Genomic DNA, 26,656 nt, shown 5'->3' with positions numbered 1-26,656 from the left:
CGCGCTGAGGGCGGGAGGCTCAGAGACCAGGCTGAGAGACTCAGAGCGTCGTTCAGGTTCCAGTGTCTCAGACTGAGATCTGACCAGCAGCTTCACCCATCATTTTGCAGGCGGCAGTGTTTCTTCACTGCCTGTGATGTTTTCTACAGTCAGTCACATCCACTGCTGCTCCTGTGGACACACACGAGTCAGTATCATTTGATTTGACTGTTGTTCTTTAAGTCAACAGCTGACGGATCTTTGAAGGCTCAACTCAACTTTGAATTGTGAATTTTTCAGCCTTGTGAATCAGATATTAACTTTAATCCTCATACATTTTATTTCTATATAAACTCTCCATGTTATTGGGTTGTATTTGGCCTCATCTTCATCTAAGTGATTATTGTTTTAAACAATTTATTCATCGTCCATCTGATGTTTGTCTGTTTTCAGTTGTTCAGTACAAAAACAAAGACACAGACGGATAAAGAGACACTGAACATGTTAGTTTCCAATACCAGCGGGCGGACACACGGACAGGCAGGTACACAGGTTATTTACCTGGTGTAGGGTTGAATAAACACTCACCTGTCTGTCTGTCTGCCTGTGCTCCAGCTTCTCACACCATGTTGGTCATCATGCTGCCAACAGCCTCTGCTCTTCTTCAGTCGGTCCTGCACAGCTCCGGTCCCATCAGTCATCATCACAAGTCTGATCAGGTCTGAGTCAGTCTGTGATCCAGATCATCCCTGAGGTGGTGAAGGCTGAGGTCTGAACCGGGTCTTCTAGTCCTGAACACTGTAACTGAGAAAATGTTTTTATTCATTCCTTTGCTGACTTAATGCTTCTGAAATTAAATCCTCATCCTGGTTTTACCGAACAGGTTCAGTACAGCCCGGCTCAGTCAGCTGTTTCTACCACTGACATGAATATCAACTTTTATTGTGCTTTTGTATATAACTGATTTTACAGAATGCTTTGTCTTTTATCTGGACTGAGAGTTTTGAATGGAACGTTAAGAGGACGGCGGCGCAGAGTGAACACGTCCTGTGTCGTCATGACATGAATGAACCACAGGTGTTTCCTCACAGATGCGTCACACCTGGTTTCATCTTATCTGTTTCCTACACTCTGTCTCTGTGTTTGTCACAATGTAACTCACATATTACAGTATCAATAATCTAACTGGCTGGCCATCTGTTCCTCTGTTACCTGGACAGGACACCTGCACACCTGTCTCCTTCTGGAGGTGTATACAATAGAATTTAAACATAAAATACAAGTTCAGTTAATCTGTTATTATAAAACTAAATGCAAAGCACTGCAAAGCTATCAGAGCTAACAAAGCTAACTGGAGTCAGGTCAGCTGGACTCACCTGCTGACCTCAGGTACCTTCAGGCATAGACATATACATACACATAGACATAGACATAAACATAGATATATACATACACATAGACATAGACATAAACATAGATATATACATACACATAGACATAGACATAAACATAGATATATACATACACATAGACATAGACATAAGTGAGTGTGTAAATGAGACATTAACTTACAGCCCTACGTCGAAGAAGCTTCACTACACTGACTTGTCTTGCTTCACGGGGCGGAACTGCCAAATCCAATATGGCGGCAACGTTGCTGTATCGTATCGTATCGTATCGTTGACATATCGTATTGTTGACGTATCGTATGGTTGACGTATCGTATGGTTGACGTATCGTTTCGTTGACGTATCGTTTCGTTGACGTATCGTATTGTTGACGTATCGTATTGTTGACGTATCGTATCGTTGACGTATCGTATCGTTGACGTATCGTTTCGTTGACGTATCGTATCGTTGACGTATCGTATCGTTGACGTATCGTATTGTTGATGTATCGTTTCGTTGACGTATCATATCGTTGACGTATCGTATTGTTGACGTATCGTATTGTTGATGTATCGTTTCGTTGACGTATCGTATGGTTGCGTCTGAAATTCCATACTATACACTACATACTCAATGTGTGTACTATCCTTCAACATACTTTTGAGTGAATAACAGCAGTATACATCTTTTCAGACGTGCTGTTTAGCACAGAAGTGACGCACTTCCTGAGACCCTCCTGCCGGTTGAATTGGAGATGTGTAACCGTGGTAACCCGTGCCAACCTCACCTCTACTGGCAATCTACAATAATATCTGTGTAAGTATAAGGTTTCACTTATGATGACACACTGTTGTGGTTGTAATGTTAACTGAGATAACTAAGGAGCTAACGTTAATTAAACAGCTACTGTTAGAAACTTAAATTGAAGCATTATAACGTTAGACATTACACCAGAGCTGCATTGGTCGCTGTCTGCCATTGTCTGTTGTGTTGTTGTTGTCATCACTGCTGCATTGCATTGTGGGATATTTATGCCGGCGCAGTGTCCAGTACTTGCATACTTCAATATCGACCAGAAACAGAGGTGCTGCTTAGCTTGGTTGGTAGCGCGTGCGACCCATGTGCTTTCTGCAGCAGACCCGGGTTCGACTCCCGGCCCGGGTCCCTCTGCTGCGCCTCTCTTACCCTGCTTCCTGTCACACTCTTCAGCTCTCCTGTCAAAAAGGCCAAAAAATGTTTTAAAAAATATAGATTTACCAGAAACAGTATGCACCTCACGTACTATTGGGTTCATACGAAGGTTTCAACATACTAAAAAATCTGACATACTGTTTTGGTGTACTCAGTTGAACGCTAGCGTGGACTTTCAGATGCAGCCATACATCTTCAGGTGTTCCCTGTGCTGACGTCATCCTCACACTGTAAACTGTCCACATTTAGGGTTAAATCTCAGACGCAACCTCAGCTCATGACGTCAGCAGCAGGACTGATGGAGGCTGTGTTAAAGCTCTAATTGTTTCTACAAACTGTCTCTGCTGTGCTTCAGGTTGGAGTCAGAGAGTCCTGAGCTGCTCCTTCGTCTGAAAGTTACATTCTACAGCAGCAAGCTTCAGTGGAGAGATTTACTGCAGGTAACATGGAGCTAACCTCCACTGTCTCACCTGAGCAGGTGACCTGATGGTTCACAGAGGGGCAGGTGTGAGGGGATCCAGCATCCCCACTCACTCCTCTGCTGCCCAACACCTCCATCCTCAGATGCTCCACATCACTGAGGGGTTCCCATGGAAACCAGCAGGGACCAGAGCTGAGCGCCTCCTGCTGGACCTGCTCAGTCAGGTAGGATGGTGTTATGACATAAACATGTCTTAAATATGCCTAAAATGGGACTTACATAATAACCTCCCACAGCTGGCAGATGGAGGTTTGCAGCACTTTATAGATTTTCTATTTTCTATTTATGACTCTGACTGGACTGTTTTGTGCCTTTTCTTTCCTCCCACTGTGTTTACTGTCATGCACACGCACACACACACACACACACACACACACACACACACACACACACACACACACACACACACACAGGTAAAGTCTGTGAAACATCTGATTCTACTTTCTTCTATTTCTACTTTACTTCTTTATTTGTGTTTTAATAGAAACTTTATTAAAAGTGAGCTTTTGGAGAGGTTTGAAGAAAAACAGAAGCAGACAGCGAGTCTCATTATTTGAGTATCCGGTCTGTGAAACCAGCTCCAGTTGAACTCTCAAACGGTTGATGGAGTTTAATATAAATATATTTTCCACATGAAGAGTAACATGTGATGAAACACTGTGTGGGTTCATCTCCTCTGTCAGTTCTATGTTCCTGCCCTCTGGATGGTTCGGGACATTTTAACTAACAGGATGAGAACTTTACAAACAAACAACATATTATTCTGTGAGAATGTTTGAATGGGGTGGAAAGTTACAGATATGAGCTCACTGACATCATGTGTTTGTTCCTCTGTCTGCTAACCACAGACACCCCACACACTCAGACCACGACCTCAGTCCAGAGGAGACAAACTGACTTTAGGTGTTATACTGAATTAATACTGAGCGCCTCCACCTGGCGAACAGGAGAAACATCTGTCACATCTCCACCCACCTGTCCTGTCAGGTGAGGAGGCTCAACCTGCTCAAGCTCAAACCCTTTTGGTTTCCATGATGGTGACAGTTATTTGCAGGCAGTTAGGAGTTAAAACAAACATTCAACACACAGCTTCAATCATATTATATAATTAATGAATGAAAAGGTTAACTTGAATAAATATAAATTATATATATATATATGTGAAGAAATGGGGGGGGGTGAAAACTGAGCAGGGTGAGTGTTTTATTTACATATTTATCATTATTATTTATCTTTATTAAGAACATTCAGGTGACAAAGGTTAAAATACACGTTTATTCATAAACTATACAAAATAAAGAGGTAAAAACATTAAACCTCTATATTTAATGAACCGTTAACAGTTAACGTGCCGATGACGTATATGAAAACAAACTAAGCCAATCACAGCGAGGCAGCGCGGTCAGCTGACAGCAGCTTCCGGCAGTGACGTCAGGTGTTGTGAAAATGGCCGGACACGAACATCATCATCACTTCTCTCTGTGCTTCTGTGATTTAATGAGGTAATCTCTTCTTCTTTTCAACGATTCAACGTTAAATTAACGGACGGTTCACCGGAAGCGACGTCAGAGTGCTAACCGGACAGCTAGCTTTAGCTTGATAGCAGCGAACTGTCGTCGGTCCCGGTTCACGGTCTCTGTCTGCCCCTCCTCAGGTTGTTGTGGTCTCTGGTGGTCCCCTGTGCCTACCTCAGCCTGCTGCTGACCCTCCTGCTGCTGCTGCTCCTGATGGGGGTCCGCATGTGGCTGCAGGGCCGCCGCAGGGCCCGCCGGGCCCAGGACGGAGGCCCCGCCGTGGCCTTCTTCCACCCGTACTGTAACGCGGGAGGAGGCGGGGAGAGGGTGCTGTGGTGCTCCCTGAGGGCCCTCATGAACCGGTACCAGCTCCACCTGACTCACAGCACCTGGTGTCTGTGTTGTCTGCTCGAGACTCACACTACACACATACTGTATCCATGTAGTGAGTCCGTGTCTGTGTCGATGTCTGTCCACACAACAGACCGACAACACGGCTGAGGGTCAGACTCTCTGCTCACTCCAGCTTCTAGCTCAGACACGTTAACACAGTCGGATTCTTTGTCCTTGTTGTTGTGAGTGTTCCCACCAGCAGCTGTGGATCCACATCCCGACCCAAACCCGCTGTGGATCAGCTGTGGATCAGCTGTGGATCAGCTGTACTGAGTCTCACTATCAGCGGGCCGTTAGCATCACTGCAGGGATTCGAACTAAATGACCATCCAGTGCAGCTCTAAGTGTTGATGTGGAAATAAGACGATTTTAGTGACAGTGTTCAGAAAAGTAAAAGATGAAGTGACTGCAGTTAAATGGAACTGAGTAGAAAGTGGACTGAGTGGTCGTTTCCCTTCAGATACCCGGGCGTCTCCTTCGTGGTGTACACTGGAGATCAGGGAGTGACGGGGGAGCAGATTCTGGAAGGAGCCCGACAGCGTTTCAACATCACGCTGCCTCGACCAATCAGCTTCATCTTCCTGCGTCACCGCGTGCTGGTGGAGGCGACTTCCTACCCTCACTTCACCCTGCTGGGTCAGAGCGCCGGGTCCATGTTCCTGGGTGAGAACAAACAGAACCGCAGAGTTAATGTCAGTCTGCTGTGACACATCTTCAACTCCTGTCTGAGCACAGCATTAATATTAACATTACAAACACAGAGAATATTAAAGTATTCAGAAATAAATATCACGTCTATGATCACCTGATGTCTCTGACTGTGTCGGATCAGAACTCAGAGAATGTCATTCAGCTGTTAGCTGATTGATCATCAGTTCTTCTGTGTTTTATAACTTTAGTAACAGTTGTATATATATTGTGTGTGTGTGTGTGTGTGTGTGTGTGTGTGTGTGTGTGTGTCAGGCTGGGAGGCTCTGACAGCCTTCGTTCCTGACCTGTATGTGGACTCGATGGGTTACGCCTTCACCCTGCCGATCTTCCGTTACCTGGGCGGCTGTAAGGTGGCAAGCTACGTTCACTATCCCACCGTCAGCACCGACATGCTGTCAGTGGTCAGAGAGAGGAACCCAAGGTAACACACACACACACACACACAAAATGAACATGATGCTCTCAAAGCGTCTGATACCTTATAGAAACACCTGACGTCTAAAATGAAGCTAACCTTCTGTGTTCCTCCTCTTGTGATTCCAGATTCAACAACGCTGACTTCATCTCCAGGAACCCCATGCTGAGCGCGGTGAAGGTGGTGTACTACTGCTGCTTCGCCCTGCTGTACGGCCTCGCCGGCTCCTGCAGTGATGTCATCATGGTGAACTCCACCTGGACACTGGGACACATCCTGGCTCTGTGGCGTTCGCCAAACCGCACCAGCGTCGTCTATCCGCCCTGCGACGTCAGAGCCTTCCTGGACGTCCCACTGGAGGAGGATGATGAAGATGACGTGGAGGAGGGCTGGGAGGAGCTGGGACAGGAGCTGGGGAGCGGAGAGGAGAAGGACGGACGAGGAGGAGACAGGAAGTGTCACTCCATCGTGTCGGTGGGTCAGTTCAGACCGGAGAAGGACCACCGGCTGCAGATCAGAGCCTTCCACAAACTGCTGGACAGGAAGGAGGGGGGGCTGGGGGGACGGGAGTCTCTGCGGCTGGTGCTGATTGGTGGATGTCGGAACCAGGAGGATGAGGAGCGGGTGCTTCTGCTGCGGGGGCTCTGTGACGAGCTGGGCGTGTCCGACCGGGTCAGCTTCAAACTTAACGTGCCCTTCGAGGAGCTGAAGAGAGAGCTGGTGGACGCCACCATCGGCCTGCACACTATGTGGAACGAACACTTTGGGATAGGTGAGCACGCACACATACGAACGCTACTCAGTCTTAAAGATCCGACATGTTTTATAGATATCTGTCAGAATTCTGCATTAAACCAGCTCGACCTTTGTTCTTCATGTTGCTGAGTCGAGTTCTCACAGCATCTCAAATGTTTCCAACATTGTTCAGAAAAATCCTCCAGTTTCCTTGAGGTGACGTTTCATCTGGTCGTCTGTCTGTAACTTCAGGAGAGTCAGAGAGAGCAAACATGACCTCATCTGAGTCCCATGATGCCACACTGCTTCATGACATCATCAATAACATGATGACCCATCTGTCCCTCTCCTCTGTCTCCAGGTGTGGTGGAGTGTATGGCTGCAGGCACCATTGTTCTGGCTCATAAATCCGGCGGGCCGAAGCTGGACATCGTGGTCCCGTATGAAGGAGGACAGACGGGCTTCCTGGCCGACAGTGAGGACAGCTATGCTGCTGCCATGGAAACCATCCTGACGCTGTCTCCGTCTGCCAGGCTTGAGATCAGACGAAACGCCCGGCGCTCTGTTGAGAGATTCTCCGACCAAGAGTTTGAGTTCTGTTTCCTGGCAGCGACGGAGTCCCTGATGACCAGACTGGAGCGATGAAGAGGAGCCTGGCCTGGAGTCCACCACGAACCAGGACCTCATCTGTCCTGGGTGTTATTAGTCTACACATGTATGGAGTGAAGCAGTGAGAGTCAGATCTAAACTTCAGCACCGTCAGTGACGTGTGACATGATTCGTCATACAACATTTGAACAAGAGAAGAAGGAGAAGCTCCTGCTGGACTCAGAGCTTCTTATCCACTGACATGAAGAAAAACTAATCAGGACGAGGTTCACCAAATTCAGTGACTTTGCAAGTGTCAGACTCAGGTGTTTGATTCTCACCTGGTGACAGGATTGATGGAAGGAAGAGGACTTGTTACAGACACACAGAAAGATAAAGTTTGTCCTGTCTTGTATTGAAGGTGAGCAGCAGTTCAGTTAACATGATGCAGTGATTCAAACATGAAGTCACATCATGTTCATCATCAAACTGTTGATGTGACGTCGGGTTAAAGTTTAGCAGAGATGAGCTTCAGGGAAGTTTGATCAGTTAACTCGCTGTCTCTTCTACGTGTCTTTAAATAACCTGTTTTGTAGTTTTTCTTCTCTTTTCATTATGCTGTGCTGAAAGTTCCCCCTTGTTTTCAGTCTTTGTGCTAAGCTAGGCTAGTGTGCATCATCTGGTCTGACTCTGGTGACAGACAGGAAGTATTTCTGACAATTTGTTCCTTTTAAGGTGTTTAAATAAAGTTACATTCCAAACTGAGCTACAGCTTTACATCCAGTGGACAGTGATGTGATCATAGTTCAGTGAAGACGTGTCAGGATTCCTGAACTGACAGAAAAGGCTTGTAAAGGTATTTTTTCATCAGTGAAATGAAAACTTGCTGTGTTTTGTGTTGAGCTGAAGGCCAAATGTCTCTAACTGAACTGTTGTTTCACTTCCTGTTTGCGATGAGTTCCAGCCATGGAGATATGATCGTGTGCAAAATATCAAAGAATCTTTATTTTAAAATACATTATTAATATTTAGGTCTGTTAATGTAGAGGAACTCAACAATACTGCAATAAATACAATCATCAAACATGTCGAGTGACTTCTTCTGACAGGAAAAAAAACACTGACAGAGGAAACAATCTGTCTTCTGACAGTGAAGGAAAGAATTATAATCAGAAATCAGAGCTGCACTGAAGATATTGTGTAAGGAAATAAAGGATATTCTGTATTTTTCTTATTGTCATTAAATCTTGTGAAAAGACCAGAAGAGCCAGTATCCACTGTCTGTGTTCTGCATGTTGATGAAGGTTCTGCTCATTAGTGATGATGCACAGGACCTTTGATTTAAGAACTGTTGACAGCAGAAGTTTCTCTTGTTTGCACAAAGGAAACTTCTTGACATCCTGTTAGAGAACAACTGTCAGTGCAGACCGACTGTTCAGCTTAAAGAGTTCGGAGTCAGTTATTCTGCGGGATGTTTGTGAGACTCAGGACGTTTCTTTGTAGTTACAGGCATGTTATCTTCACCTTCTTCAGAGGAAATGAGTGTAGTCGCTCCAGCAGTGACGTCTGAGTCCTCCACCTCAGTCTTCATCTGGTGACCTCTGTCCTCCTCCTCCTCCTCCTCCTCCTCCTCCTCCTCCTCCTCCTCCTCCTCCTCCTCCTCCTCCTCCACTCTCTCCTCTGAGCTGCTGTCCTCCAGGACAAACAGGTTCTTCATGGAGTCTGCCACCGCTTCTCTCAGCTCATCCTCCGACTCCTCAAAGTTCCTGGGGACAGACAGGTAGTACACATCACCTGATGTAGTTGAAGCTACATTCAGCAGGTGTTGTCCAAAGAGTCTCACTAAACACTTTAAAACTCTCAGCCAGTAAGTTGTGTATTTGATCCACATCTAATGGAAAGTGACACTATGTCATGTGCGACTGCTTTGGTGGTTTTATGAAAATTCTTTAGGAAGAAAAAGCACAAAGACTATTTCACACCAAGAGCTGCTGGCTGAGTGGGTCTAGAACAAGACCACTATGCGCTATGTTGCTGTTTGTGTTTTTCAGGTATTAAAAATAATATTTCCAGTTTTCACGCAGCTCAGTTTGGTTCAGGTAATGAAACTACTGGATCAATTTGAGTAAAAGATCACAATCGCCAGTCAGCAATTTCACACACAACACAAACACGTGATGATCATTAAAGATAAAACAAAAGAAGCTCATTCCATTCACAAAGTGTTCATTGGTTACAATATATTGATATTAACTTCAGGAGGACGAGGCAAATATATCTTATCATAATATCAAGCTAATTCATCCCAACACATAAGAGGGTCCAGAGAGCAGGAGGAAGAGTTGACTCACGTGTCGTCATCGTCAGACCTCGGCTCCAGACGCTTTTCATCCATCTCCACATCAGAGTCCTCCTCCTTCTCTGGCTGTAAATCTGAGAGTTTGGACAGGTCTGTGTGTCAGATGTTTCCAGAGGTTTGATCACCTGAACAGCTCATCTTGTTCATTCAACACTACCTGTGTTCAGTCTGTGTTCACCTGCAGAGTCCACAGTTGAGGTGAGTTCAGCCTGGTGGAGAGCATTCAGCAGAGTGTTGGGGGGGGCGTGGCCCCACTGTCTGTGAGCTGCTGCCTCCTCACCTGAGGGGGCGGAGTCAGGAGACATACATACAGACAGTACAGGTACTCATCAGTCATCCTGTAGTGCTGTGACACAACACCTGGACAGAGGGTAAAATATAAGTTTTTGATCTGAAATAAAAGAAAGTTTAAGATGTGATGAGATCCTCTAGAATGCAGATGTCTCACTCTGTTGAAACTACAGAGACAGTAGAGCTTCTCTTACCTCATAAACAATCTTTGGTGAGTTCAGACACAGACTGACATCAGATAAGTTCCATGTGTCCTGTCCCTGAGCTGCAGAGCTGCAGGCAGGCTAGCTGTTTCCAACTGTTTACAGTCTTTATGCTAAGCTAAGCTAAGTGACTGAAGAATAAATGAATGACTTGTGAAACATTGTTGTACTCCACCTTGTTCAGCCTCCATCGCCGTGTTGTGGATGGAGTTGATGTCCATTTTGGCGAGTGCATCCATCAGTGTCTGAGGAGTCCTCTGGCTCCACCTCCTATGCAACTCTGACCAATCCTTGAGCTTCAACTCCTCCCCCTCCTGGAAGCTCAGAGTCTGGTTCAGAGGGTCCACGTCCTGTTTGAGGAGTCAGGGACAGAATGAGAGGAGGAGGAAGATGATGCAGATAAGACACAGGAGAATAAAAAGGCGCAGATGAAGAAGATGAGCTCCACCAGGAACCAGGACCTCATCTGTCCTGGGTGAAGCAGACTCAGCTGAGTGTGTCAGACTCAGGTGTTTGATTCTCACCTGATGACAGAAGAGCTGGAAGAAAGACGATAGAAGATGCAGAAGAAGAAGAGAGACAGAGAGGAATCACTTACCTTCCCCTCCTCCTCTTCCTCGTCCTCCTCTTCCTCCTCTCTTCTCTCCTCTTCCTCCTCCTCTGTGTTGTTTTTCATCCTTCCATCATCTAACCGGATCTCAAACATGATTCCCTTCTGCGGGAATGACAGATATCATCTGAGACACTTCAGTGTTCAGGTGGACAGCAGGCTGAAACTCAGCGGCTTGTTGATTCTTTGCTGTTTTTCATGAAAGATCTGACGGGTTTGTTTTATTGTCAGACAGGTGTACCTGTCCTCTGATCTCACCTGGTCTCTGTGTTTTCTCTTCAGCTCTCTCCTCTGATCTCTGATCTGCTTCAGAGCTGCTTCAACTTCCTGCAGCAGAGACAAGAGACATTATAGATCTGATCATCTTTTAATCTAACATCAGCACAGAGTGAAATAATCCATACAGAGTCTTCACTGTTCTTTATATACACGTGTTCTGACTTTAGTATAAAACAGGTTCTGAGTCAGACTGAACTGACTTCCTGTCAGTGTTTACCTGTGCAGGTGTGTCTCTGTGCTGCTCCTCAGGCTCTCTGCTTTTCTCCACCACAAAGGTTCCTTGTTTGTTTTGTGGCTCAACCTGAAACAGCACAGAATGAAAATATATTAGCAGCATGATTTACAGTCTGATCGGGTCGAGACTGTGACTGTGTGTTGACAGGAGGGTGATATGAGTCCAACCTGTCTGATGACACTGCTGTTGATAATATTTATCTCTAAACTTTACAGTAAAGACTGAAAATGAAAAAAACGAAGAAAACAAGTACTCTGATCTCTCCACAGTGATAATCATCCAGCAGTTATCTGCCAGGAAGTGACTGTTGTTGGTGATGTCAGGGTGTCTTGGTCTATATAACAGTGAACAACAGCCAACAGGATGTTTCTTACAGACGTTTCACCTCTAGTCCTCTTCAAGAACCTGAAACATGTGGAGCTGCCTACGATACAGCACAGAGAGTTACTGTGACCTGGACGACTGACAACCTTCAGTAGTTTTTGAGCAAACAAATAAACAAAGCAGAGAATTTCCTTTTAGCATGTGACAGTTTTCCAACCTGACGTTGCTGAACAGGCTGGAGACATGAATATTCAGCTGGTGTGATGAGACGTCTGTCTGCTGTAGTCTCAGGTGTAACACAGGTCGTACTCACCTGAGCTTCAGCTCTCTGCTTCATCTGTCTCATCTCCTCATGATACTGATGTCTGATCAGATCCAGCTGACGGAGGTACTCCTGTTTACATGTACACACACACACACACACACACACACACACACACACACACACACACACACACACACACACTTAAGCATGGTACTTGAGTAAATGTACTCAGTTACCTTCCCTGGTGTCTCCTACCTGCTGTCCGTCCTGTCTCCTGTCCTGAAGAGTGTGTTGGCGTTCAGAAGGTCTCACTTCCTGTGTCCTGATGCGTTCAGCTGTACATGGACGCAGACCCTGATGGTCAGAGAGGAAGCGTCAGAGGGCAGAGGTTATAGGGTCAGTAGAGCATGGCATGCTGGGAAAACACCATCAACACCCACACTGAAAGAAGGTGTCAGTGTAATCGACAGCGTCTGCTCAGTGACTTTATATTTGTCCTACTGAGCAGATTAAACTGACGTCCTCCCTCCGTCTGCTGAAGTGTCAGCTGAAGGTGGTCATCCCGTCGTTTGTATCTATTCTACTTTTTGTTCCAGAGTGATTGATTTATGCTTAAAACACATTTGTTTGATGAAGTGTGTGGAATTACTGTGTTCCCCCAGGGTCAGAGTCATCGTGTCTTAACAATATTATAATATAATGAAAAGCTCCATCCTACCAGCTGTTTCTCTGCTCTCAGTTTGTACTGGTTGGCCTCATGTCTCCTCTGCAAGTATTCATTACGAGCTGCAGCCACACTGACACACACACACACACACACACGCACGCACACACACACACACACACACACACACACACACACACACACACACACTCCATTATGATAATACATCACAGATTAATCATGTTCAAAACACCAGATTAGTTTAAAAAACAAGCTAAAAGAAGCATTTTGGAAAAAAAATGTTTATTCACTTTCATGCTCGATGTTTGATCAGAGAATTACTCTCATGTCTGCACGATCAATACGAAGCTACAGTGGACTGTTAGCTTAGCAACCTGGCTGTTTAACTTCAGTCGAGCTAGCTGTCTCCACTGTTTCCAGTCTTTATGCTAAGCTAAGTTTACCATCTCCTGGCTTTAGATCCATTTTAACAGACAGATGAACATGAACACGTGGAGCTGCTCTCAGCTGAACATGGTGGCTGATGGGTAACTAGTCAATGAAGTGTTCAGTCAATAATTAATAATCAGAAAATACTCTGATAATCAATTAATCATCAGATTCACACACATCAAAGTTTCATGACTTCTATTTTCTTCTTCTTCTTTAACAAATTAAGGCATGTTTGAATCAATTCCAATTATAGATTACTTGTTTAAATCATGTTTTATCAAAAGTTTCTCAGTTGTGATGCTTTTCTGCATTTCTGTCTCGTGATAATAAACTGTTGGTCAGACGTGAAGACGTTACTTTTGAACTTAATTCTGTTTTGATTTTCAGAGAATTTGTAGACAAATCACTAAATCAATCACCCTGAGAGTAAGCTCACTCACAGCTGGTGTGGTTCCACAGCAGGCTCTTCACATGGCTCCTGAGGAGCAGGAGGAGCAGGAGGAGCAGGAGGAGGATGAAGGACGTCCTTGTTCCTCCACTGAAAGGCGTCCAACTGGGCATAGTAGTGCTGGTAATGACTGACGAGCTGCTCACCATCAAACCTGCAGCAGTAACAGAGTCGTCACACCATCACTAATGATCACTGATGAACATTCACACTCACAGGTGAAGATCCAGTCTGACTCACCTGTGGTTCTGACCTGTGATGTCTCTGTCTGCAGCTCGTCCTGCTCTCTGATGGACAGGCTGACATCACACATACATAATATCAGTACAACTCAAATATAACAGGCCGTAAGAGACAGCTGTAGGAACCCTGGATACCATTTAACACACTGGACCTGCACACTGTCCACCTGCACACTGCCCACCTGCACACTGTCCACCTGCACACTGCCCACCTGCACACTGCCCACCTGCACACTGTCCACCTGCACACTGCCCACCTGCACACTGCCCACCTGCACACTGTCCACCTGCACACTGTCCACCTGCACACTGTCCACCTGCACACTGCCCACCTGCACACTGCCCACCTGCACACTGCCCACCTGCACACTGCCCACCTGCACACTGCCCACCTGCACACTGTCCACCTGCACACTGCCCACCTGCACACTGTCCACCTGCACACTGTCCACCTGCACACTGCCCACCTGCACACTGCCCACCTGCACACTGTCCACCTGCACACTGCCCACCTGCACACTGTCCACCTGCACACTGTCCACCTGCACACTGTCCACCTGCACACTGCCCACCTGCACACTGCCCACCTGCACACTGTCCACCTGCACACTGTCCACCTGCACACTGCCCACCTGCACACTGCCCACCTGCACACTGTCTATTTGTTTGACTAATGTATACTTCTGTGCAGTATTACTGGTGGAGCCAACACATGTCCACATGTTATAGCTCTCCTTCATGTTCTCTCAGCTGTAATAAATTGAACTATATCTATATCTAATCTTTAACTATAGATAGATCTAGATCTATCTATAGATGCTGTGCTGGATCTAAGTGTTCTGTTCTAGTTTCAGGCTGTAACAGTTTGGTGTGTTGCAGACTAGATGATGTCACCTTGATCTCTTCAGACACAGTATCAGTTCCTGAGTGCAGTACACATACTCAGTACACATACTCATAGTACACTATGAGCCAACTCTATCACTCTTCTTCCTCTATGTATAATTGTTCTTAATACTTGATACAGGGCAGGTGTGTGGACTCTGGGGACCCTCCAGTCTGGTTTAGCAGCTGGTCTCCTCACAGCAGCCGCTGGTCTCTCTGCTGGTCCGGACTTCTTCTCTGTGAACAGGACAGTCTCAGGTTAGAACAACATGTGGCTCTCCTGCTCTGGTCCTTCAGGTTCAGTTGGATGTTGAACTGAACATGAGACATGCGGGGTGACTCTCCCTCAGTGCGCTAACATGTCATGTGATCACAATCAGCCCAATCAGGATTCAGCTCATCTCCGTGGAAGCGATTTGATCAAGGAGAGTCGAATTTCTGAACAGACATGTTGACGGGAGACGACCAGCAGGAGGCGCCACAGTCCTCAACAAACACACAGCTGCTGCTTCCTGTCACATGTTCAGTGTTACCTGCTGCTCCTGGTATAACTGCTGCTCTGCTTCTGTGAAGCGCTGTGTGGTTCACCTCCTGCTGCATGACCTGCACACACACACACACACACACACACACACACACACACACAGGAAACAAACAAAACATATCAATACTTCCATATATCGGATCAATTACAGTGAATACTCTGCTGTCTGAACATATTCTGGAATAAACTTTTCATGATAGTGTCATATTTATCATGTAGCAGTAATCATAAAGTATTCATCTTGGACACACTGATTGTGACTAAGAACCGATCAGAGGTCTCACCTGTGTGTCCAGGTGTTTCCTGATGTGTTTCTCCAGGACAGGACGTCTGAGGACGGAGCTGACCGAGGGACGGTCCCGAGGGTTCACCTGGAAGACAGAGTGTGCTTTTGTGTGTAAATTACAATAAATAAACTGTGACCTGATAAGTAACTAGTAACTTTAGCTGTACACCTGTAGTGACGCACAACGTTCAGGTAAACTTAATCAATATATGTATGAAACTCAAGTCTTTAGATTTGAGAACACTGTGACACTGGTTTCATTGTTACCTCTGAGATGTAGTGAGGGAAAAGTATACACTCATAAAAAAAACTAAAGTTACTCTCAGAAATGTTTGATTGTTCAACAGACTGATAATAATTTGATCAATAAAAGACTCATCCATAAGAGATACGACAGGTACAGCATTGTGACCGACCTGCTGCACATCATGAAACTATAAACATAAGATCATAACTACATTAAATGTCACCGTGTGGTGGTGACAGACTTCTGCTGTCTCTACATTCACTGAGAGAAGGAAACATTCAGGTAAAGTTCTGTGTGTGTTGTTCTGTGTGTGCGTCTGTTAGCTCCAGTGTGTGTGTTAGCTCCAGTGTGTGTTAGCTCCAGTGTGTGTTAGCCCCAGTGTGCATTAGCTCCAGTGTGTGTGTTGGCTCCAGTGTGTGTTAGCTCCAGTGTGTGTTAGCTCCAGTGTGTGTGTTAGCTCCAGTGTGTGTTAGCTCCAGTGAGTGTGTTAGCTCCAGTGTGTTTGTTGGCTCCAGTGTGTGTGTTAGCTCCAGTGAGTGTGTTAGCTCCAGTGTGTGTGTTAGCTCCAGTGTGTGTGTTAGCTCCAGTGTGTGTTAGCTCCAGTGTGTGTGTTAGCTCCAGTGTGTGTGTTGGCTCCAGTGTGTGTTAGCTCCAGTGTGTGTTAGCTCCAGTGTGTGTGTTAGCTCCAGTGTGTGTGTTAGCTCCAGTGTGTGTGTTAGCTCCAGTGTGTGTGTTGGCTCCAGTGTGTGTGTTAGCTCCAGTGAGTGTGTTAGCTCCAGTGTGTGTGTTAGCTCCAGTGTGTGTGTTAGCTCCAGTGTGTGTTAGCTCCAGTGTGTGTGTTAGCTCCAGTGTGTGTGTTGGCTCCAGTGTGTGTTAGCTCCAGTGTGTGTTAGCTCCAGTGTGTGTGTTAGCTCCAGTGTGTGTGTTAGCTCCAGAGTGTGTTGGCTCCAGTGTGTTTGTTGGCTCCAGTGTGTGTGTTAGCTCCAGTGTGTGTTAGCTCCAGTGTGTGTTAGCTCCAGTGTGTGTGTTAGCCCCAGTGTGTGTTAGCTCCAGTGTGTGTTAGCTCCAGTGTGTGTTAGCCCCAGTGTGCATTAGCTCCAGTGTGTGTGTTGGCTCCAGTGTGTGTTAGCTCCAGTGTGTGTGTTAGCCCCAGTGTGTGTTAGCTCCAGTGTGTGTGTTAGCTCCAGTGAGTGTTAGCCCCAGTGTGTGTGTTCGCTCCCGTGTGTGTGTTAGCTCCAGTGTGTGTGTTAGCTCCAGTGTGTGTGTTGGCTCCAGTGTGTGTTAGCTCCAGTGTGTGTTAGCTCCAGTGTGTGTTAGCTCCAGTGTGTGTGTTGGCTCCAGTGTGTGTGTTAGCTCCAGTGTGTGTTAGCTCCAGTGTGTGTGTTTGCTCCAGTGTGTGTTGGCTCCAGTGTGTGTGTTAGCTCCAGTGTGTGTTAGCTCCAGTGTGTGTGTTTGCTCCAGTGTGTGTTGGCTCCAGTGTGTGTTGGCTCCAGTGTGTGTGTTAGCTCCAGTGTGTGTTAGCTCCAGTGTGTGTGTTTGCTCCAGTGTGTGTTGGCTCCAGTGTGTGTGTTAGCTCCAGTGTGTGTTAGCTCCAGTGTGTGTGTTTGCTCCAGTGTGTGTTGGCTCCAGTGTGTGTTGGCTCCACTGTGTGTGTTAGCTCCAGTGTGTGTTAGCTCCAGTGTGTGTGTTTGCTCCAGTGTGTGTTGGCTCCAGTGTGTGTTGGCTCCAGTGTGTGTGTTAGCTCCAGTGTGTGTTAGCTCCAGTGTGTGTGTTTGCTCCAGTGTGTGTGTTGGCTCCAGTGTGTGTGTTGGCTCCAGTGTGTGTTGGCTCCAGTGTGTGTGGTAGCTCCAGTGTGTGTGTTAGCTCCAGTGTGTGTGTTGGCTCCAGTGTGTGTGTTAGCTCCAGTGTGTGTTGGCTCCAGTGTGTGTGGTAGCTCCAGTGTGTGTGTTAGCTCCAGTGTGTGTGTTGGCTCCAGTGTGTGTGTTAGCTCCAGTGTGTGTTAGCTCCAGTGTGTGTGTTGGCTCCAGTGTGTGTTGGCTCCAGTGTGTGTGTTGGCTCCAGTGTGTGTGTTGGCTCCAGTGTGTGTTGGCTCCAGTGTGTGTGTTGGCTCCAGTGTGTGTGTTAGCTCCAGTGTGTGTTAGCTCCAGTGTGTGTGTTGGCTCCAGTGTGTGTGTTAGCTCCAGTGTGTGTTGGCTCCAGTGTGTGTGTTGGCTCCAGTGTGTGTGTTGGCTCCAGTGTGTGTTGGCTCCAGTGTGTGTGTTAGCTCCAGTGTGTGTGTTAGCTCCAGTGTGTGTGTTGGCTCCAGTGTGTGTTGGCTCCAGTGTGTGTTGGCTCCAGTGTGTGTGTTAGCTCCAGTGTGTGTGTTGGCTCCAGTGTGTGTTGGCTCCAGTGTGTGTTGGCTCCAGTGTGTGTTGGCTCCAGTGTGTGTGTTAGCTCCAGTGTGTGAAGACGACCTGAGAACATTTAGATAAACCTCTAGCTCCAGTATATGTACTGGTTTTAATGGTTTTTAATGTTTTTATTTTACTTTTATGTGGTGGAAGTAAAATCTGAACTGAACTTTCAACACAGAAACAGACACAGATGTGCTGAGTCTGAGTCCAGTTGTTTAAATGTGAAATGACAATTACAATAACCTGCTGTTTATGGATTTATGGTACATCCACTTCATAATATTCACACAAACTCAATAAAAATACATTGAAATGAATAACAGTGTTCCTGACCTTGAAGAGCTGTGACAGCAGCAGACGAAGCTCGTAGGAGTAGCGGGTGGAGACTGGGTTGTAGCGCCCCCTGCAGATCTTACTGACCAGCTGCCGCAGACTGCTGCCCTCAAACTGCAGGTGAGGACAGGTGAGGACAGGGAGACAGGTGATTAATCAACAAATATGTAGATCATCAGATCATCATGTAGTTATTTCTCAACTAAACGTGAAACTTTCCTCATGTTTGGTTTCATGATCAGTATTTTGACCCAGTATCAGGAAGTTTCACTCTTCTGACATTCAATCGTTTGCTTGTTCATTGTGCTGAAATTAATCTGGGTGTTAGCATTCCCTGCTGGAAAAACCAGCACAGACCAGCATGATTTCCATGCTGGTCTATCCTGGTCTGTACTGGTTAGTGCTGGTTTGGTGCTGGTTGAGCTGGTGGACCAGCTTCATCATGTTGGGCCCATTAATTATGATGGCCTACCAGCATAGTCTTGCTGGTGATGTTGCTGATGAGGCTGGTCACCAGCATCCCAGCACCAGCATGGGAAGTTCCCTGCAGGGAACACCTGTGCCTGAATCCTGTTCAATCAGCATCTTGATCTGCCACACCTGTCAGGTGGACGGCTCATCTTACTGGATTTTAACAAATGTGTGCTCAACATTTGAAAGAAGTCATTATTTTGTGTACATACAAAAGAAAAACTTGATAAATTGTTTACTTCAACTTGTGAGAGAAACAGGAGCATCAAACACAGTGTTGCATTTATATTTCTGTATATTTAGTTCAGTATTTACAGTTTGTTTCAGGTTTCCTCAAATTAGGAAGCTCGTGTTCAATAAACTTGGTGTTCTGTGACGACCTCACTGACTCTGACTGGCCTGTACTGGACTTTCACAACCAACTTCACTCCTCCTCATACTGCAACATGAAATAAGTTGTAGACACATCATGCTGGTCACCAGCATCTCAGCACCAGAACACAACATATGCTGGTCTTACTCGTCACAAGCTATGTTGGTCTATGCTGGTTTATCCAGCAGGGTTAGCTGAGCATTAGCATTAGCTGGGTGTTAGCATTAGCTGAGCATTAGCATTAGCTGGGTGTTAGCATTAGCTGAGCATTAGCATTAGCTGAGCATTAGCATTAGCTGAGCATTAACAGAGCTTGTATGTGTGTGTGAAGCAGCAGCTGGTGGAGTTGTAGGTGTGGTGCAGCTCACTGGATGCCTCAGGGTGCAGAGTTCATACAGGACACAGCCCAGAGACCAGATATCCCTGTAGAGAGGAAACACACACACACACACACACACACACACACACACACACACACACACACAGATATGTATTGCTGGGGTCAGCGTGACTGTTGTGATCAGGATCAGAGAGTGCATCTGTGTAATGAGGAACATGTTGTGTCAGTCGACATGTTTCTTGTTGGAACAGGAAGCTGGGCGAGGCCGTCCCCCTCAGCTAAACTCACACAGCACAAACAAAGACATGATGTCAGACTGCACAGCAGCTTCACCCTGAGAAGGAAAAGGTTCACTTCTGCAGGAAAACAAGCTCTGGCCTCTGATTTCTGGCTGGAAATCAACTATGTGTGTGTGTGTGTGTGTGTGTGTGTGTGTGTGTGTGTGTGTGTGTGTGTTTGAGGGAAAGAGGAAGAGACTTTGACCTCAGTCTATGAAAACAAGAGAACAGAGCAGTGATCTGTTCAGTCACACAGTCAGAGCCTGAAGATGAGGTAGCTGTAGTGTGTGAGTAGACACCATCCTTAGGTTCACTATCTATCTGCTGATGATCTATGGTCTGGGATGCTATCAGAGTTTAAGCTAACATTAGAAACTCTGTCAAATTTTCCAGTTGACATTACAGAGTTTTATTACTTTTGTCTCATTGTGTTAAAAGAAAAACTGAAATGTTTCCTTGTTATACTTGTAACATGTGACTCTTGATGTCCTGGGCTGTGTGTGATATAGTGAGATTCATGCTCCCTTCTATACCAGCGGTCACTGTGCTGGAGGGGAAACTCACTGTATATTCACTCCCCGCGTACTGAATGATGTCAGACACATCTGTTCTCCACAGGTCGTCAACTGACGAAGATGTTGGTGTTGTTTCCACAGTGTGTGAGGACACGTGTGATGCCTTACAGCTGGGTCTGGCTCCAGATGGGTGTGAGTGTAATAAACATCAGAATATTAATCAGTCAGAATTCATCTGTTTTGTTTCTGTGGTTGATTTTCAAAAGGAGCCTCCCTGAAATGAGCACAAGAGACTGACTCCACCCAGCTGGGGCTGCAAGCTGACAAAAACAAACTAGATCAACACTGTGGATCATTTACATATGGAACTGTACATCAGTGTTTGTCTACTGCTTGTGCTCAAGGCTCACCTGTATTCATATCCATGTAAAACAGGTGTTATCTGATCACTCTGTGAACGTTTCTGTCTGTCTGCTAAGGCCAGACAACGTTTAACAAACATACTGACGCTCCTTTTTACAGGAGCTGTAAGGATCTGCCTCATGTTGTGTTTCATGTTGTGGTCGTAGAGACTGACGCCATACGTACGTCTTGTTGTTGTAGGGTCGACTCTCACAGATCTCTGGAGACAGGTAGTAAGGTGTCCCCACACAGGTTCTGGCCAGCTCCATGGTGCTGCACACACATCACACATTTTTTTCACCTTAAAAACCTCAAATACAGTTTGACTAATTTTTACATAGATTCTTTGTTTTCCAGGATTTATATATCGACAATCTGAGGCTGCCTGATATGATAAAACATCATATTGCATCAGTCAAAAGTGTTCTGAGTCCTGATGATGTGACTCTAGCTGGAATGTGAAGGTGTGATCTGTGTGTCAGGAAGTCTCCGCAGCTCCACACAACTTCATTATGATGATGTTTGTTTTCCTTCAGAACATTACAGCTTCTGACATTTTGATGATATTTATATCAGTTGTACAGCTTTACTGCACACGTTTGTACGTAGTCACTTTCCACGACTGCTTATCCTCTCATGTTATCCAGTACAACACAGTAGAAATACACACTCGCAGTATTTCCAGAACACAGATGAGTTGAGTGTGTTTACATGTCCTGGTCGAGTGTGTGTGGAATGATAATGACTTGTTTGGAGCTTGTCCATGTGTTACACAGACCCAGTGATAAACAGCTGCACTGTGTGTGTGTGTGTGTGTGTGTGAGTGAAGATGACACTGACTTACTTATTCAACATTCTTGCGATTCCAAAGTCTCCCAGCTTCACTTTCATCCCTCCGCTGGTGAGGAAGATATTCTACACCAGAGAGACGGAAACACTGACTGAGTGTGTGTGTGTGTGTGTGTGTGTGTGTGTGTGTGTTAACAGATATGACTGATGACAGTTAGTGATGGTAGTGAACAGAGACTCAGTTATTCTGGGAGTTGGCTCACAGTGAGCTCTTTGTTGAGGACAAGGCTGATCTGAGAACAGCCCGTCCTCCACTCTGTGATGGTAACACTCATTAATTAAAGTTTGACCTCAGGCTCTGTGGACAAAGTTGTTTACAACTGCAACAAGCAGTGTGTGTACATTCTGTGGGTTACATAGCTCAGTTAAAGAGATCAGCAAACTCTGTGGATAAAAAGCTGCGATCAGGCTCGATGCTCCCTTAATGAATATCCATCCATCCATTTTCTTCCGCCTATCCGGGGGGTTGCAGGGGCAGCTGTCTGAGCAGGGACACCAAGACTTCCCTCTCCCTGGACACTTCCCCTAGCTCCTCCGGGAGAATCCCAAGGCGTTCCCAGGCCAGCCGAGCGACATAGTCACTCCAGCGTGTCCTGGGTCTGGGTCTCCCAGTGGGGCATGCCAGGAACACCTCCCAAGGAAGGCGTCCAGGGGGCATCCGATATAGATGCCCGAGCCACCTCAGCTGGCTCCTCTCGATGTGGAGGAGCAGCGGCTCTACTCCGAGCTCCTCCCGGGTGTGACAGAGCTCCTCACCCTGTCTCTAAGGGAGCGCCCTGCCACCCTGCGGAGGAAACTCATTTCAGCCGCATGTATCCGGGATCTTATTCTTTCGGTCATGACCCAAAGGTCATGACCATAGGTGAGGGTAGGAACGTAGATTGACCAGTAAATCGAGAGCTTCGCCTTTCAACTCAGCTCTCTCTTCACCACGACAGACCGGTATAACGACCTCATTACTGCGTCCGCCGCACCGATCTGCCTGTCAATCTCACGCTCCATCCTTCCCTCACTCGTGAACAAGACCCCAAGATACTTAAACTCCTCCACCTGAGGCAGTAGCTCTCCCCCAACCTGGAGGGGACAAGCCACCTTTTTCCGGTCGAGAACCATGGCCTCAGATTTGGAGGTGCTGATTCTCATTCCAGCCGCTTCACACTCGGCTGCAAACCGCCCCAGGACATGCTGGAGGTCCCGGCTCGAAGGAGCCAACAAGACCACATCATCCGCAAAAAGCAGAGATGAAATCCTGTGGCTCCCGAACCAGATCCCCTCCGGCCCGTGGCTGCGCCTAGAAATTCTGTCCATAAAAATAATGAACAGAACCGGTGACAAAGGGCAGCCCTGCCGGAGTCCAACATGTACCGGGAACAGGTCTGACTTACTGCCGGCAATGTGAATCAAGCTCCTGCTCCAGTCTTACAGGGACCGTACGACCCTTAACAGAGGGCCCCCGACCCCGTACTCCCTGAGCACCTCCCACAGAATGCCACGAGGGACATGGTCGAATGCCTTCTCCAAGTCCACAAAACACATGTGGACTGGTTGGGCAAACTCCCATGAACCCTCGAGCACCCTGCGGAGGGTATGGAGCTGGTCCAGTGTTCCGTGGCCAGGGCGAAAACCGCATTGTTCCTCCTGAATCTGAGGTTTGACTGTCGGCCGAATTCTCCTCTCCAGTACCCTGGAATAGACTTTCCCAGGGAGGCTGAGGAGTGTGATCCCCCGATAGTTGGAACACACCCTCCGGTCCCCCTTTTTAAATAGGGGGACCACCACCCCGGTCTGCCAGTCCAGAGGCACTGTCCCCGACTGCCACGCGATGCTGCAGAGACGTGTCAGCCAAGACAGCCCCACAACATCCAGAGACTTGAGGTACTCAGGGCGGATCTCATCCACCCCCGGTGCTTTGCCACCGAGGAGCTTCCCAACTACCTCAGTGACTTCAGCTTGGGTGATGAATGAATCCACCTCTGAGTCCCCAGCCTCTGCTTCCTCTATGGAAGACGTGTCAGTGGGATTGAGGAGATCCTCGAGGTATTCCTTCCACCGCCCGACAATATCCCCAGTCGAGGTCAACAGCTCCCCACCCCCACCGTAAAGAGTGTTGGTGGAGACCTGCTTCCCCCTCCTGAGGCGCCGGATGGTTTGCCAGAATTTCCTCGAGGCTGACCGGTAGTCCTCCTCCACGGCCTCCCCGAACTTTTCCCAGACTCGAGTTTTTGCTTCCGCGACCGCCATGCCACAGCACGCTTGGCCTGCCAGTACCCGTCAGCTGCCTCAGGAGTCCCCCGAACAGCCGCGTCAACAATGGAAGTGGAGAGCATGGTCCATTTAGACTCCCCAGCCTCCCTTGGGATCTGGTCCAAGCTCTCCCGGAGGTGGGAGTTAAAGACCTCCCTGACAGAGGGTTCCGCCAGACGTTCCCAGCAGACCCTCACAATATGTTTGGGTCTGCCGAGTCTGTCCAGCTTCCTCCCCTGCCAGCGGATCCAACTCACCATCAGGTGGTGATCATGGTGGTGATAATGGATATGAAACTTTATTGATACAGAACATCACTTACAGACAACACAAGGTGACGGCCGCGCACCAGAACATTTTCTCTTAAAACAAAGCTGTGAAGCATCCAAAGATACATGTTCAGTTTGTTGTGGATCCCTGCTGTGGTCAGGCTGATAAACAGAAGATAAATCACCTTTTTCATTCCAACAGTTAAAAAGTAACTGAGCTCTCCTTCCGTGGGTAAACGGCTCTGGGTCAGAACAGAATCTGATGAGCTCCAGGTGTTTATTCCTCCAGAGGCTCTGGTTCTGCTCCGGCCCTCCACACACAACACTCAGCAAACATGTTTTGTTTTAATAGAGAAAAGCTGAGTGCTGGAAATGACATATTGTGTGTTTAAATAAGGAAATGTTTCATGATTAACTGATTCATCGGCTCAGTACAAAATGAATCAATAATCAATAATCATTTTCTACCACAAAAATGTTACCCGCTTCTTAAATATGAGGATTTGCTGTTTTTCTCTGTTTTATATTATTGCCAGTTAATTATTCTGTAGTTGTGGACTGTTGGTCAGACAAAACAAGCAGTCTGAGATTAAACGTTTGGAAGGTGTCTTTCCTGAGCATTTTTCTGACCTTTAATAAACTGAATAATTAATCTATTAGCCATGAAAGTATTTAACATATGAAATGATGAAAATGAGTTTCAGTTGCAGCAGTCATACCTGAGCTTTGATGTCTCTGTGGAGGATCTTCCTGTCGTGGATGTGTTTGAGACCCAAACAGATCTGAACGAACCAGCCGACGATCTGAAGAACACACATTTATAACAGCGCGTGTGTGTGTCTGTGTGTGTGTGTGTGTGTGTGTGTGTGTGTGTGTGTGTACCTGCTCCTCGGTGAAGTGGACTCCTCTCTGCAGGTTGATCTTCTTCATCAGATCTCCTCCGTCACAGTACTCCATCACTATATACAGGCTCCCCCTCTCTGTACACACATGAAGTAACAATACACGTTCTGTACACACATGCAGTACCAGTACACACTCTGTACACACATGCAGTACCAGTATACACTCTGTACACACATGCAGTACCAGTACACACTCTGTACACACATGCAGTACCAGTATACACTCTGTACACACATGCAGTACCAGTACACACTCTGTACACACATGCAGTACCAGTACACACTCTGTACACACATGCAGTACCAGTATACACTCTGTACACACATGCAGTACCAGTACACACTCTGTACACACATGCAGTACCAGTACACATTGTGCAGTCTGTACACACATGCAGTACCAGTACACACACTCACCCTGGAACGAGGTGATAAAGGTGACGATGTTGGGGTGTTTCATCTTGGACAGCAGCGTCACTTCTTTTGTGGATGCTTCTTTTTCCCGTGCCGACATCTGAGCAGTGAATGCACCACCAGTCCAACACAAACATGCCAGTTAGTTTAGCTTAGCATAAAGACTGGAAGCAGCTAGCCTGACCACAGTCAGTGCACCTACCAGCACCTCTAAATCTCATTCACTAACAAAAACAGAGTCAAACTGACAGATATCTGTCAGAATACTTCCTGACAGGCAGGATCTCCAGGCTGTAACCAGACTGGCCCAGAAACAGGCAGCCAGTCACCAGTTAACCAGCTCCATCACAGCTAACATCAGTGAGAGACATGTGCACACGCTGCTGTCTTACCTGTCTCAGGTGGACCTGTTTGACCACACACTGCCTGTCTCCACCCGACCCTTTATCCTGAACCAAGAAGGCTTTTCCAAACGCACCCTCTCCAATCTGACGGATGACCTCATAGTTGTTCATGTCACCTAGAAGACAGGAAAGATATAACATTTTAAAAAGAAAAATAATTGAACAGTATAAAAATATTGAAAAAGTATAAAAAGGTCATAAAACCAGGTGTTACTCACTCAAACGACAAGTGAAGCGTCACGTGAGCTGACTTGACTATATATTAGACATAATGACAAAAATGCAGATTTTTGATTAAAATGATTAAATAACAGAAAAAGCACTTAAATGAACCATGATCCATTATTATTATTATTATTATTATTATTAATAACCACAGGTTATATATATATATATATTCGTATATATATTCGTATTTTTAGTATTTAGGCCAAGGAGACGGCGGCGGAAGGAGCCCGTTGCCATGGAGACAGATACACAGGCGACTAGCTGTCATGTTAGCATGCTAACATAAGTTCTGTTTCGAAGATAAAAAGCCGTTTAAAGATGTTTTAGTGTCAGAGAAAAGACTCTTACCTTTTATAAAGAAGTCTTGTTGTCAGAAGTTGAAGCTACATCGTGAAACAAAGCGACAGAAACAAGTTTAAACTGGTTTAACGACGTTAAGAATCTGAGTCCTGTCACAAACCTGGCTGCTGTACGCGAATACGAGAAGAGAAGCCACAAGGCATGCTGG

General features: G+C 46.5%; 2 protein-coding genes across 10 annotated transcripts in view; one reads left to right on the top strand and one right to left on the bottom strand.

Moving 5' to 3' along the window:
* The window catches only part of LOC119026022 (serine/threonine-protein kinase Nek5-like), a 26,895-nt gene extending 239 nt beyond the window's left edge, over nucleotides 1-26,656 (bottom strand). The window contains exons 1-28 of one of the 8 annotated variants that reach the window (XR_005076992.1): nucleotides 26,497-26,656; nucleotides 26,139-26,175; nucleotides 25,909-26,036; nucleotides 25,520-25,616; nucleotides 25,080-25,177; nucleotides 24,917-25,000; nucleotides 21,680-21,750; nucleotides 21,022-21,108; nucleotides 19,669-19,723; nucleotides 18,457-18,570; nucleotides 15,482-15,568; nucleotides 15,187-15,256; nucleotides 14,787-14,890; nucleotides 13,767-13,825; nucleotides 13,519-13,680; nucleotides 12,680-12,758; nucleotides 12,217-12,315; nucleotides 12,010-12,090; nucleotides 11,355-11,438; nucleotides 11,117-11,185; nucleotides 10,847-10,963; nucleotides 10,424-10,598; nucleotides 9,912-10,034; nucleotides 9,747-9,828; nucleotides 9,068-9,161; nucleotides 8,920-9,037; nucleotides 568-783; nucleotides 1-171 (exon numbers count right to left, since the gene is read on the bottom strand). Coding sequence is in view for 6 of the 8 variants with exons in the window: in XM_037110089.1 (XP_036965984.1) it covers nucleotides 8,855-9,161; nucleotides 9,747-9,828; nucleotides 9,912-10,034; nucleotides 10,424-10,598; nucleotides 10,847-10,963; nucleotides 11,117-11,185; nucleotides 11,355-11,438; nucleotides 12,010-12,090; nucleotides 12,217-12,315; nucleotides 12,680-12,758; nucleotides 13,519-13,680; nucleotides 13,767-13,825; nucleotides 14,787-14,890; nucleotides 15,187-15,256; nucleotides 15,482-15,568; nucleotides 18,457-18,570; nucleotides 19,669-19,723; nucleotides 21,022-21,108; nucleotides 21,680-21,750; nucleotides 24,917-25,000; nucleotides 25,080-25,177; nucleotides 25,520-25,616; nucleotides 25,909-26,031 (2,427 nt within the window). In the remaining 2 variants the exon portion in view is untranslated. Of the gene's footprint in view, nucleotides 172-567; nucleotides 784-8,380; nucleotides 9,162-9,746; nucleotides 9,829-9,911; nucleotides 10,035-10,423; nucleotides 10,599-10,846; nucleotides 10,964-11,116; nucleotides 11,186-11,354; nucleotides 11,439-12,009; nucleotides 12,091-12,216; nucleotides 12,316-12,679; nucleotides 12,759-13,518; nucleotides 13,681-13,766; nucleotides 13,826-14,786; nucleotides 14,891-15,186; nucleotides 15,257-15,481; nucleotides 15,569-18,456; nucleotides 18,571-19,668; nucleotides 19,724-21,021; nucleotides 21,109-21,679; nucleotides 21,751-24,916; nucleotides 25,001-25,079; nucleotides 25,178-25,519; nucleotides 25,617-25,908; nucleotides 26,037-26,138; nucleotides 26,176-26,496 lie in introns of those variants that run through there. The other 7 variants (XR_005076993.1, XM_037110091.1, XM_037110093.1 and 4 more) reach the window with 7 other exon arrangements.
* On the top strand, nucleotides 4,390-8,479 carry LOC119026024 (GDP-Man:Man(3)GlcNAc(2)-PP-Dol alpha-1,2-mannosyltransferase-like). Of its 2 annotated transcripts, XM_037110097.1 has the most exons (6): nucleotides 4,390-4,541; nucleotides 4,694-4,915; nucleotides 5,407-5,609; nucleotides 5,910-6,078; nucleotides 6,201-6,844; nucleotides 7,169-8,479. In XM_037110097.1, exons 1-6 carry the CDS (start codon nucleotides 4,486-4,488, stop codon nucleotides 7,450-7,452), a joined length of 1,578 nt encoding a protein of 525 aa, XP_036965992.1. In that variant the 5' UTR covers nucleotides 4,390-4,485; the 3' UTR covers nucleotides 7,453-8,479. The 2 variants fall into 2 exon arrangements, with proteins under 2 accessions (XP_036965992.1, XP_036965993.1); XM_037110098.1 differs by lacking the exon at nucleotides 4,694-4,915 and having other exon boundaries at nucleotides 4,471-4,541.

Source organism: Acanthopagrus latus, chromosome 9 (assembly GCF_904848185.1).
Source record: "Acanthopagrus latus isolate v.2019 chromosome 9, fAcaLat1.1, whole genome shotgun sequence".
Taxonomy (NCBI): Eukaryota; Metazoa; Chordata; class Actinopteri; order Spariformes; family Sparidae; genus Acanthopagrus; species Acanthopagrus latus.
The sequence above is the reverse complement of the archived record's forward strand: the minus strand, read 5'-3'. Positions and strand labels throughout refer to the sequence as shown.

Bases quoted from the DNA above. Each gene is read 5' to 3' on its own strand.
- LOC119026024 (XM_037110097.1), top strand. From the start codon at position 4,486: ATGGCCGGACACGAACATCATCATCACTTCTCTCTGTGCTTCTGTGAT. The intron at 4,542-4,693 runs GTAATCTCTTCT...GCCCCTCCTCAG, and splicing joins TGCTTCTGTGATTTAATGAG to GTTGTTGTGGTCTCTGGTGG. The intron at 4,916-5,406 runs GTACCAGCTCCA...GTTTCCCTTCAG, and splicing joins CTGAGGGCCCTCATGAACCG to ATACCCGGGCGTCTCCTTCG.